The sequence below is a fragment of the Ranitomeya variabilis genome, chromosome 2 (assembly GCF_051348905.1).
Source record: "Ranitomeya variabilis isolate aRanVar5 chromosome 2, aRanVar5.hap1, whole genome shotgun sequence".
NCBI lineage: Eukaryota > Metazoa > Chordata > Amphibia > Anura > Dendrobatidae > Ranitomeya > Ranitomeya variabilis.
In genome coordinates, this window is record NC_135233.1 from 621,461,150 (window position 1) to 621,474,867 (window position 13,718).

At 45.3% G+C, this 13,718-nt stretch overlaps 1 protein-coding gene across 2 annotated transcripts in view; it reads right to left on the bottom strand.

Moving 5' to 3' along the window:
- Window positions 1–13,718, bottom strand: part of LOC143807397 (uncharacterized) — an 89,767-nt gene that overhangs the window by 22,978 nt on the left and 53,071 nt on the right. For both annotated transcript variants that reach the window (XM_077288887.1, XM_077288886.1), the window contains exons 2-3: window positions 12,130–12,264; window positions 11,050–11,171 (exon numbers count right to left, since the gene is read on the bottom strand). In XM_077288887.1, the coding sequence (XP_077145002.1) occupies window positions 11,050–11,171; window positions 12,130–12,159 (152 nt within the window). In that variant the 5' untranslated portion in view covers window positions 12,160–12,264. The remainder of the gene's footprint in view (window positions 1–11,049; window positions 11,172–12,129; window positions 12,265–13,718) is intronic.

A 13,718-nucleotide genomic window follows, 5' to 3' on the forward strand; every position in this document is an offset into this window, starting at 1 on the left:
TAGGTAAGAGGAAATGACAAACACAGAAATGAACCAGGTTTAGCACAGAGAGGCCCGCTTACTGATAGCAGAATAAAGAAAGGTAACTTATATGGTCAACAAAAACCCTATCAAAATCCACACTGGAAATTCAAGAACCCCCGAACCGTCTAACGGTCCGGGGGGAGAACACCAGCCCCCCTAGAGCTTCCAGCAAAGGTCAGGATATAGATTTAGAACAAGCTGGACAAAAATACAAAACCAAAACAAATAGCAAAAAGCAAAAGGCAGACTTAGCTGATATAACTGGAACCAGGATCAGTAGACAAGAGCACAGCAGACTAGCTCTGATAACTACGTTGCCAGGCATTGAACTGAAGGTCCAGGGAGCTTATATAGCAACACCCCTAACTAACGACCCAGGTGCGGATAAAAGGAATGACAGAAAAACCAGAGTCAAAAAACTAGTAACCACTAGAGGGAGCAAAAAGCAAATTCACAACAGGACAGCAGCCATTCTATTATCAGAGGGTGGGGTCAGCAGTCATCTCTGTTGTGAATTCTGCTCTTGGGTTCCCTCCGGTGGTTGTTGGTGGTAATGCAGTTGTCCCTGGCTTGCAATCCTGGGCAGGTGTTTCTGCTAATTGCAGCTCTGACTGGGCTATTTAGGTGTGCAGTATTCATTAGTCATTGCCAGTTGTCCATTGTTCTTGGAGGGTTTGCATCTCTGTCTGGTTCCTCCTGCCCTGCTGCCAAAATCAGCAAAGATAAGTGTCTGGTTTTGTTTCTGCAGCACATATGCAGTGTGCTTTACAATTCAGTGCTATTCATTGTTTTTCTTAGTCCAGCTTTGACTGTGTTTGGATTTATTCAGTCAAGATGGATTCTCAGGAGATGCAGATATACATTCCATGTCTTTAGTTAGATGGTGGAATTTTTTTATTATCTGCTGTGGATATTTTTAGGGTTTTTTACTGACCGCTTAGTATTCTGTCCTATCCTTTTCTATTTAGCTAGAGTGGCCTCTTTTGCTAAATCCTGTTTTCTGCCTGTGTGTGTCTTTCCTCTTATACTCAGTCAATATTTGTGGGGGGCTGCCTATCCTTTGGGGTTCTGCTCTGAGGCAAGATAGAATTCCCATTTCCATCTATAGGGGTATTTAGTCCTCCGGCTGTGTCGAGGTGTCTAGGATGTGTTAGGTACACCCCACGGCTACTTCTAGTTGCGGTGTCAGTTTGGGGATTGCGGTCAGTATAGGTTCCACCTACTCCAGAGAAAGTCCATGCGGCTCCAAGGTCACCAGATCATAACAGTACAACTGGCCAACAATGAGTTAAATGCATCTCAGAAGAAGGGAAGAAAGGTGTTGAGCCATTTTTTTTTTTCTGCAGCCTGCTTTGTCTTTCCTTCCCTCTTTTTCTCTGGGTGGCTGAGGAGTCTGGTGCTAGCATGGATGTTCAGGGATTGGCTTCTCGTGTAGACCAGCTTGCTGCTAGGGTACAGGGTATTTCAGATTATATTGTTCAGACTCCGGTTTTAGAGCCTAAGATTCCTACTCCTGATTTGTTTTTTGGGGACAGGTCCAAATTTTTGAGTTTTAAAAACAACTGTAAACTGTTTTTTGCTTTGAGACCTCGATCCTCTGGTGATTCCATTCAGCAGGTTAAAATTGTCATCTCCCTGCTGCGTGGCGATCCTCAGGATTGGGCATTTTCCCTGGAATCTGGGAATCCGGCCTTGCTTAATGTAGACGCCTTTTTTCAAGCTTTAGGATTATTATATGATGAACCAAATTCTGTGGATCAAGCTGAGAAGACCTTGTTGGCCCTGTCTCAGGGTCAAGAAGCGGCAGAATTGTATTGTCAGAAATTTAGAAAATGGTCTGTGTTGACTAAATGGAATGATGATGCTTTGGCGGCAATTTTCAGAAAGGGTCTTTCTGAATCCGTTAAAGATGTTATGGTGGGGTTTCCCACGCCTGTCGGTCTGAGTGATTCTATGTCTCTGGCCATTCAGATTGATCGGCGCTTGCGGGAGCGCAGAACTGTGCGCGCTGTGGCGTTGTCCTCAGAGCGGATGCCTGAGCCAATGCAGTGTGATAGGATTCTGTCTAGAACGGAACAACAAGGATTCAGACATCAGAATAGGTTGTGTTTTTATTGTGGCGATGCTTCTCATGTCATTTCAGTCTGCCCTAAGCGTAAAAAGAGGATCGCTAGGTCATTTACCATCAGTACTGTACAACCTAAATTTCTGTTATCTGTGTCCTTGATCTGCTCATTGTCACCATTTTCTGTCATGGCGTTTGTGGATTCAGGCGCCTCCTTGAACTTAATGGACTTTGAGTTTGCCAGGCGTTGTGGTTTCCCCTTGCAGTCTTTGCAGAACCCTATTCCTTTGAGGGGCATTGATGCTACACCTTTGGCTAAGAATAAGCCCCAGTTTTGGACACAGGTGACCATGTGCATGGCGCCAGCCCATCAGGAAGATTGTCGTTTTTTGGTGTTGCATAATTTGCATGATGCTATCGTGCTGGGTTTTCCGTGGTTGCAGGTACATAATCCTGTGTTGGATTGGAAGTCTATGTCTGTGACTAGTTGGGGTTGCCAGGGGGTTCATAATGATGTTCCTTTGATGTCAATCTCCTCTTTTTCCTCTTCTGAAATTCCAGAGTTTTTGTCTCATTTTCAAAATGTATTCGATGAGCCCAAGTCCAGTTCCCTTCCACCGCATAGGGACTGTGATTGTGCGATTGACTTGATTCCTGGCTGTAAGTTTCCTAAGGGCCGACTTTTCAACCTGTCTGTGCCTGAACATACAGCCATGCCAAGTTATGTTAAGGAGTCTTTGGAGAAAGGGCATATTCGGCCATCTTCTTCACCGTTGGGAGCGGGATTTTTTTTGTTGCTAAGAAGGATGGCTCCTTGAGACCCTGTATTGATTATCGCCTCTTGAATAAGATCACGGTCAAGTTTCAATACCCTTTACCTCTGCTTTCCGATTTGTTTGCTAGGATTAAGGGGGCTAGTTGGTTTACGAAGATTGACCTTCGGGGGGCATATAATCTTGTTCGTACTAAGCAGGGTTATGAATGGAAAACTGCGTTTAATACGCCCGAGGGCCATTTTGAATACCTTGTGATGCCATTCGGGCTCTCTAATGCTCCATCTGTTTTTCAGTCCTTCATGCATGATATCTTCCGGACTTATCTTGATAAATTCATGATTGTATATTTGGATGACATTTTGTTTTTTTCCGATGATTGGGAGTCTCATGTGGAACAGGTCAGGATGGTATTTCAGATCCTTCGTGATAATGCTTTGTTTGTGAAGGGGTCTAAGTGTCTATTTGGAGGGCAGAAGGTTTCTTTTTTGGGCTTCATTTTTTCTCCCTCATCTATGGAGATGGATCCGGTTAAGGTTCAGGCCATTCATGATTGGATTCAACCCACATCCGTGAAGAGCCTTCAGAAATTTTTGGGCTTTGCTAATTTTTATCGCCGTTTCATTGCTAACTTCTCCAGTGTGGTTAAACCCTTGACCGATTTGACGAAGAAAGGCGCTGATGTGACGAATTGGTCCTCTGCGGCTGTCTCTGCCTTTCAGGAGCTTAAACGCCGATTTACTTCTGCCCCGGTGTTGCGTCAACCGGATGTTTCTCTTCCGTTTCAGGTTGAGGTTGACGCTTCTGAGATTGGGGCAGGGGCCGTTTTGTCTCAGAGGGATCCTGTTGGTTCCTTGATGAAACCGTGTGCCTTCTTTTCCCGTAAGTTTTCGCCTGCTGAACGCAATTATGTCGGCAATCGGGAGTTGTTGGCTATGAAGTGGGCGTTTGAGGAGTGGCGACATTGGCTTGAGGGAGCTAAGCACTGTATTGTGGTCTTGACCGATCATAAAAATCTGATTTACCTCGAGTCTGCCAGACGGCTGAATCCTAGACAGGCTCGATGGTCCTTGTTTTTTTCCCGTTTTGATTTCGTGGTCTCATATCTTCCGGGTTCTAAGAATATCAAGGCTGATGCCCTCTCTAGGAGTTTTTTGCCTGATTCTCCTGAGGTCCTTGAACCGGTCGGCATTCTGAAGGAGGGGGTGGTCCTTTCTGCCATTTCTCCTGATTTACGACGGGTTCTTCAGGAATTTCAGGCTGACAAACCTGTCCGCTGTCCAGTGGGGAATCTGTTTGTTCCTGATAGATGGACTAGTAGAGTGATTTCTGAGGTTCATTGTTCTGTGTTGGCTGGCCATCCTGGTATTTTTGGTACCAGAGATTTGGTTGGTAGGTCCTTTTGGTGGCCTTCCTTGTCACGTGATGTGCGTTCTTTTGTGCAGTCCTGTGGGACTTGTGCGCGGGCCAAGCCTTGTTGTTCCCGTGCTAGTGGGTTGCTTTTCCCTTTGCCGGTCCCTGAGAGGCCCTGGACGCATATTTCTATGGATTTTATTTCTGATCTTCCGGTTTCTCAGAGGATGTCGGTTATCTGGGTTGTTTGTGACCGGTTCTCTAAGATGGTTCATTTGGTGCCTTTGCCTAAATTGCCTTCCTCTTCTGATTTGGTTCCGTTGTTTTTTCAGCATGTGGTTCGTTTGCATGGTATTCCGGAGAATAGTGTGTCCGACAGAGGTTCCCAGTTTGTGTCTAGGTTTTGGCGGGCCTTTTGTGCTAGGCTGGGCATTGATTTGTCTTTTTCTTCCGCATTCCATCCTCAGACAAATGGCCAGACCGAGTGAACTAATCATGTCGGGGTCGTAAACGACAATAAACTCTCATTCACCAGTCATTCCAAATTAAACTATAAGCATGTGGTACCGGGTAAGAATGAGTCAGGCAGGTAGCTGGTTCAATCTCCGTGCATGCTCGTGGATCCACACACATGTGTGTAACGGTCACAGCAACTGGCTTTATTCTAAAATACACAATACTATATTGAGTGTTAGGGGAAGGCGTGCATTAGGCGGGGTTTGAACAGTATACGTCTAGTGCTCAATCTCCTCATGATTCGCTGGACATCTTCTGGTGAATCCTCCTTTTCTTCACATTCCTTAAGTTTCGATTTCCAAAGAAATGGATCTTAACCCTTCGGTCACTAAACTGAAACGAAACTGAACACTGGCAACCATCTTTAAATACAATTACATTTGCATTAGCAGGGGAAAACTTATTGTTTCACAGTATTAGATATAAAAGTACAAAAAGAGTATAAAGATATATATTTTCACCTTGACAATCAGACTTTGGAAACTTATTTGAGATGCTTTGTGTCTGCTGATCAGGATGATTGGGTGGCTTTCTTGCCATTGGCCGAGTTTGCCCTTAATAATCGGGCTAGTTTGGCTACTTTGGTTTCGCCCTTCTTTTGTAATTTTAGTTTTCATCCTCGTTTTTCTTCAGGGCAGGTTGAGCCTTCTGACTGTCCCAGTGTGGATTCTGTGGTGGACAGGTTGCAGCAGATTTGGGCTCATGTGGTGGACAATTTGGTGTTGTCTCAGGAGGAGGCTCAACGTTTTGCTAACCGTCGTCGGTGCGTTGGTTCCCAGCTTCGGGTTGGGGATCTGGTCTGGCTGTCTTCCCGTCATGTTCCTATGAAGGTTTCTTCCCCTAAGTTTAAGCCTCGGTTTATTGGTCCTTATAGGATTTCTGAGATTATTAATCCGGTCTTTTCGATTGGCCCTTCCGGCCTCATTTGCTATCCATAATGTCTTCCATAGATCTTTATTGCGGAAATATGTGGTGCCCGTTGTTCCCTCTGTTGATCCTCCGTCCCCTGTGTTGGTTGATGGGGAGTTGGAGTATGTGGTTGAGAAGATTTTGGATTCTCGCTTTTCGAGGAGGAGGCTTCAGTACCCTGTCAAATGGAAGGGTTATGGCCAGGAGGATAATTCTTGGGTTTTTGCCTCTGATGTCCATGCTGCTGATTTGGTCCGTGCCTTTCATCTGGCGCGGCCTGATCGACCTGGGGGCTCTGGTGAGGGTTCGGTGCCCCCTCCTCAAGAGGGGGTTATGTTGTGAATTCTGCTCTTGGGTTCCCTCCGGTGGTTGTTGGTGGTAATGCAGTTGTCCCTGGCTTGCAATCCTGGGCAGGTGTTTCTGCTGATTGCAGCTCTGACTGGGCTATTTAGGTGTGCAGTATTCATTAGTCATTGCCAGTTGTCCATTGTTCTTGGAGGGTTTGCATCTCTGTCTGGTTCCTCCTGCCCTGCTGCCAAAATCAGCAAAGATAAAAGTGTCTGGTTTTGTTTCTGCAGCACATATGCAGTGTGCTTTACAATTCAGTGCTATTCATTGTTTTTCTTAGTCCAGCTTTGACTGTGTTTGGATTTATTCAGTCAAGTTGGATTCTCAGGAGATGCAGATATACATTCCATGTCTTTAGTTAGATGGTGGAATTTTTGTATTATCTGCTGTGGATATTTTTAGGGTTTTTTACTGACCGCTTAGTATTCTGTCCTATCCTTTTCTATTTAGCTAGAGTGGCCTCTTTTGCTAAATCCTGTTTTCTGCCTGTGTGTGTCTTTCCTCTTATACTCACAGTCAATATTTGTGGGGGGCTGCCTATCCTTTCGGATTCTGCTCTGAGGCAAGATAGAATTCACATTTCCATCTATAGGGGTATTTAGTCCTCCGGCTGTGTCGAGGTGTCTAGGATGTGTTAGGTACACCCCACGGCTACTTCTAGTTGCGGGGTCAGTTTAGGGATTGCAGTCAGTATAGGTTCCACCTACTCCAGAGAAAGTCCATGCGGCTCCAAGGTCACCAGATCATAACAGTACAACTGGCCAACAATGAGTTAAATGCATCTCAGAAGAAGGGAAGAAAGGTGTTGAGCCATTTTTTTTTTCTGCAGCCTGCTTTGTCTTTCCTTCCCTCTTTTTCTCTGGGTGGCTGAGGAGTCTGGTGCTAACATGGATGTTCAGGGATTGGCTTCTCGTGTAGACCAGCTTGCTGCTAGGGTACAGGGTATTTCAGATTATATTGTTCAGACTCCGGTTTTAGAGCCTAAGATTCCTACTCCTGATTTGTTTTTTGGGGACAGGTCCAAATTTTTGAGTTTTAAAAACAACTGTAAACTGTTTTTTGCTTTGAGACCTCGATCCTCTGGTGATTCCATTCAGCAGGTTAAAATTGTCATCTCCCTGCTGCGTGGCGATCCTCAGGATTGGGCATTTTCCCTGGAATCTGGGAATCCGGCCTTGCTTAATGTAGACGCCTTTTTTCAAGCTTTAGGATTATTATATGATGAACCAAATTCTGTGGATCAAGCTGAGAAGACCTTGTTGGCCCTGTCTCAGGGTCAAGAAGCGGCAGAATTGTATTGTCAGAAATTTAGAAAATGGTCTGTGTTGACTAAATGGAATGATGATGCTTTGGCGGCAATTTTCAGAAAGGGTCTTTCTGAATCCGTTAAAGATGTTATGGTGGGGTTTCCCACGCCTGTCGGTCTGAGTGATTCTATGTCTCTGGCCATTCAGATTGATCGGCGCTTGCAGGAGCGCAGAACTGTGCGCGCTGTGGCATTGTCCTCAGAGCCTGAGCCAATGCAGTGTGATAGGATTCTGTCTAGAACGGAACAACAAGGATTCAGACGTCAGAATAGGTTGTGTTTTTATTGTGGCGATGCTTCTCATGTCATTTCAGTCTGCCCTAAGCGTACAAAGAGGATCGCTAGGTCATTTACCATCAGTACTGTACAACCTAAATTTCTGTTATCTGTGTCCTTGATCTGCTCATTGTCATCATTTTCTGTCATGGCGTTTGTGGATTCAGGCGCCTCCTTGAACTTAATGGACTTTGAGTTTGCCAGGCGTTGTGGTTTCCCCTTGCAGTCTTTGCAGAACCCTATTCCTTTGAGGGGCATTGATGCTACACCTTTGGCTAAGAATAAGCCCCAGTTTTGGACACAGGTGACCATGTGCATGGCGCCAGCCCATCAGGAAGATTGTCGTTTTCTGATGTTGCATAATTTGCATGATGCTATCGTGCTGGGTTTTCCATGGTTGCAGGTACATAATCCTGTGTTGGATTGGAAGTCTATGTCTGTGACTAGTTGGGGTTGCCAGGGGGTTCATAATGATGTTCCTTTGATGTCAATCTCCTCTTCTTCCTCTTCTGAAATTCCAGAGTTTTTGTCTGATTTTCAGGATGTATTTGATGAGCCCAAGTCCAGTTCCCTTCCACCGCATAGGGACTGTGATTGTGCGATTGACTTGATTCCTGGCTGGAAAGACCCAATCACCCTTCTATGGATTACCAGAAAGTATCAGAACAAAGAACTTTATTTAGAATATATTTCATTCAATGTACACAGGAGTAGCAACATATAATAAAATACATCATTAAAATTGCATCATATTAAAACCAAAACACAGGACAAAAAATAAATGCATAATATATGCCGGCCAAGATGTATAAAAAGATGTATATAGTCCCTTATCCTCACTGCACAAAAAATAAAAAAAACACGTGCAAAAAGAATTTTTATAAAGTGCAAAAAGTGCTATAATTATATATATATCTCACAGATAGTAATAAATAACACCGTGCAGTGCGCTCGAACCGCACTAAAAAGCAATTTGCTAAAAGTGCAATAGTGCTCAAGAAATATCAGTGCCAAGAAACAGCATACAAAAAAAGGTGCAATGTGCCTCAGCTCTCAAATCAGCCAACTCAGTACTAAAACACACATATATGTGCAAAGACCGGAGGAGACTATCAATAATTTGCAGATATATACCTATAAATGGCCGAGTCCTGTGTTGGCGCACCCCAACGCGCGTTTCGGACTCTTTCCTTCGTCAGGGGGTCCTATTGCACCTTTTTTTGTATGCTGTTTCTTGGCACTGATATTTCTTGAGCACTATTGCACTTTTAGCAAATTGCTTTTTAGTGCGGTTCGAGCGCACTGCACGGTGTTATGTATTACTATCTGTGAGATATATATATATATATATATATATATATATATATATATATATATATAATTATAGCACTTTTTGCACTTTATAAAAATTCTTTTTGCACGTGTTTTTTTATTTTTTGTGCAGTGAGGATAAGGGACTATATACATCTTTTTATACATCTTGGCCGGCATATATTATGCATTTATTTTTTGTCCTGTGTTTTGGTTTTAATATGATGCAATTTTAATGATGTATTTTATTATATGTTGCTACTCCTGTGTACATTGAATGAAATATATTCTAAATAAAGTTCTTTGTTCTGATACTTTCTGGTAATCCATAGAAGGGTGATTGGGTCTTTCCTTCCACTAGGTGGCGGTGGTCACCAATTTACACAGTATACCAAGAATTGGTGATTTCAGTATTGGGAATAATATACACTCACCGGCCACTTTATTAGGTACACCATGCTAGTAACGGGTTGGACCCCCTTTTGCCTTCAGAACTGCCTCAATTCTTCGTGGCATAGATTCAACAAGGTGCTGGAAGCATTCCTCAGAGATTTTGGTCTATATTGACATGATGGCATCACACAGTTGCCGCAGATTTGTCGGCTGCACATCCCAAAGATGCTCCATACAAGGCAGGATGGATCCATGCTTTCATGTTGTTTACGCCAAATTCTGACCCTACCATCCAAATGTCGCAGCAGAAATCGAGACTCATCAGACCAAGCAACGTTTTTCCAATCTTCTACTGTCCAATTTCGATGAGCTTGTACAAATTGTAGCCTCAGTTTCCTGTTCTTAGCTGAAAGGAGTGGTACCCGGTGTGGTCTTCTGCTGCTGTAGCCCATCTGCCTCAAAGTTCGACACACTGTGCGTTCAGAGATGCTCTTAGGCCTACCTTGGTTGTAACGGGTGGCGATTTGAGTCACTGTTGCCTTTTTATCAGCTCGAACCAGTCTGCCCATTCTCCTCTGACCTCTGGCATCAACAAGGCATTTCCGCCCACAGAACTGCCGCTCACTGGATTTTTTTTCTTTTTCGGACCATTCTCTGTAAACCCTAGAGATGGTTGTGCGTGAAAATCCCAGTAGATCAGCAGTTTCTGAAATACTCAGACCAGCCCTTCTGGCACCAACAACCATGCCACGTTCAAAGGCACTCAAATCACCTTTCTTCCCCATACTGATGCTCGGTTTGAACTGCAGGAGATTGTCTTGACCATGTCTACATGCCTAAATGCACTGAGTTGCCGCCATGTGATTGGCTGATTAGAAAATAAGTGTTAACAAGAAGTTGGACAGGTGTACCTAATAAAGTGGCCAGTGAGTGTATATATATGAGGTATATTCTCTATATTTGTGGTATTACTGTGTTCTAATCTTTGATTCCTGGCTGTAAGTTTCCTAAGGGCCGACTCTCCAGAGAAAGTCCATGCGGCTCCAAGGTCACCAGATCATAACACATCTCATTATCCGAAGGCGGAGTCAGGAGTCATTTCAATATCAGAGGGCAGGGTCAGCTGTCATTCCATTATCAGAGAGTGAGGTCAACAGTTATATCATTCTCAAATGGTGAGGTCAGCAGTCATCTCATTATCAGAGGGAGGGGTCAACAGTCATCTCATTATCTGAGGATGAGGTCAACAGTTATCTCATTATCAGAAGGTGGGGTCACCAGTCATCTCATTATCAGAGGGTGTGGTCAACAGTTATCTCACTATCAGAGGGTGAGGTCAGCAGTCATCTCATTATCAGAGGGTGGGACCTACAGTCATCTCATTATTAGAGGGTGGGGTCAGCAGTCATCTCATTATTAGAAGGTGGAGTCAAAAGTAATTTCATAATCAGGGTGGGGGTAAAAGTCATTTCATTATCACAGGGTGGGGTCAGCAGTCATCTCATTATCATTAAAGGACAAAGTCAACAGTCATTTCATTATCAGAGATTATCTCATTATTATTAGGGGCAGAGTCAGCAGTTATCTCGTTAGCATTAGGAGCGGAGTCAGCAGTTATTTCATTCTCATTAGGGATGGAATCAGCAGTCATCTCATTATTAGGCGCAGAGTCAGCAGTTATCTCATTATCATTACAGGCGCAGTCAACAGTTATATCATTATCATTAGGGGAGGAGTCAGCATTTATCTCATTCTCATTAGGGGCGGTCATCTACCTTAAGAGACCATTGAATGAAATCCTCCATGTCTGGAACGGCTGCACACACGACATAGTGAGACCCCCGGCGCACCAGCTGTTCGGCTTAGTAGACATCATGGTGACAGGGTGGTCAGGATGCTACAGAGAAATGGTGGTAAATCTACATGGAATGAATCACCATCTACTCACCACCCTTGGGCCCAGATCTATAGATAATGGGCTAGGAACAACATTTCTAGAAATCTCACAGTAAAAATAAACACGTATTATAAATAAAAAATGCTAAAATACAATACCAAAAACATTCCTAAAAAAAATCTCCCATACGCTGTCCACATAATACAGTCATATACCTCCCACATAATACTGCCATATATCTTCCACATAATACAGCCATATACCTCCCACATAATACAGCCATATACCTCCCACATAATACAGCCATATACCTCCCACATAATACAGCCATATACATCCCACATAATACAGCCACATACCTCCCACATAATACAGCCACATACCTCCCACATAATACAGCCATATACCTCCAACATAATATAGCCATATACCTCCCACATAACACAGCTATAAACCTACCACATAATACAGCCATATACCTCCCACATAATACAGCCATATACCTCCCACATAATACAGCCATATACTTCCCACATAATACAGCCATATACTTCCCACATAATACAGCCATATACCTCCCACATAATACAGCCATATACCTCCCACATAATACAGCCATATACCTCCCACATAATACAGCCATATACCTCCAACATAATATAGCCATATACCTCCCACATAACACAGCTATAAACCTACCACATAATACAGCCATATACCTCCCACAGAACACAGCTATAAACCTCCCACATAATACAGCCATATACATCCCACATAATACAGCCACATACCTCCCACATAATACAGCCACATACCTCCCACATAATACAGCCATATACCTCCAACATAATATAGCCATATACCTCCCACATAATACAGCCATATACCTTCCACATAATACAGCCATATACCTTCCACATAATACAGCCATATATTTATCAACAAATCAGAGACTTACCTCAAAATCCCCAACTCCATCCACCCTCATAAAGAGCCAGAGCTCACAGCGATTACCCGACCTTCTGGCAATACGAGTGATGATGAAACTTTTATCCACCTCTGTGAACGCCGTGAAGTAAGATGAATCTATAGCCTGTAACGGAAGGAGAAATCAATGGTTACATGTATTGTAGTGGGTCAGCTTGGATAGGCACAGGCACCACATAAACTGTACTGTCCATCATAAACGTTACAGCTCCAAAATGCAAACATCCTTTTCTCCAGCACAAGCTAATAACATAAATGGTCCTTTCTTCTGAACCTTGAAACAAGGTAAATGTAGCAGCCTCACCAATCTCAGTATTTCAGGTTCAGCGCGCTCACCAAACACCTCTGTTCAGCTCCAGGTCAAACTCCATACTGCTGAGCTAAGCTGCTGTTATTAGGCCTGCAAGTCCCAGGCTGGATTATGGAGCAATCTCTTCCTCCCAGACACCTTTTTCCTATAGTCCCGCATTCAATATAACAACAGAAACTCCTTTATCTGCTTTTCTTATAAGGAGGTCAGAGTTTGTGTTCTGAATGTGTTCACCATGATGAAGAACGCCATTCTTTGAAACGCGTTGGTTGGCCCCCTAATTTGTTTCTCGCGCCGCTCAGTACCTAGTGTGACGTCACATGTAGGCGGCACCTATTGGTCATCTTGTTTCCCGCCAAGGCTTGACTGGCATTCCTGTGGTGGCGGCCGGGCTCGAACTCGTGGGTGCAGGGAGGGAGGTGGAATACCCACCAAGGCTTGGCTGCCGCTCCTGTGGTGGTGGCCGGGCTTGCACTCGTCGGTGCAGGGAGGGAGGTGGAATTCCCACCAAGGCTTGGCTGGCGTTCCTGTGATGGCGGCCGGGCTCGCACTCGTGGGTGCAGGGAGGGAGGTGGAATGCCCGCCAAGGCTTGGCTGGCGATTCTGTGGTGGCGGCCGGGCTTGCACTCGTGGGTGCAGGGAGGGAGGTGGAATGCCCGCCAAGGCTTGGCTGGCGATCCTGTGGTGGCGGCCGGGCTTGCACTCGTGGGTGCAGGGAGGGAGGTGAAATGCCCACCAAGGCTTGGCTGGCGTTCCTGTGGTTGCGGCCGGGCTTGCACTCATGGGTGCAGGGAGGGAGGTGGAATGCCCGCCAAGGCTTGGCTGACGTTCCTGTGGTGGAGGCCGGGCTCGCACTCGTGGGTGCAGGCAGAGAGGTGGAATGCCCGCCAATGCTTGGCTGGCGTTCCTGTGGTGGCAGCCGGGCTCGCACTCGTGGGTGCAGGGAGGGAGGTGGTATGCCCAAGGCTTGGCTGACATTCCTGTGGTGGAGGCCGGGCTTGCACTCGTGGGTGCAGGGAGGGAGGTGGAATGCCCGCCAAGGCTTGGCTGGCATTCCTGTGGTGGCGGCCGGGCTTGCAGTCGTGGGTGCAGGGAGGGAGGTGAAATGCCCGCCAAGGCTTGGCTGGCGTTCCTGTGGTGGCGGCCGGGCTCGCACTCGTGGGTGCAGGCAGGGAGGTGGAATGCCCGCCAATGCTTGCCTGGCATTCCTGTGGTGGCGGCCGGGCTCGCACTCGTGGGTGCAGGGAGGG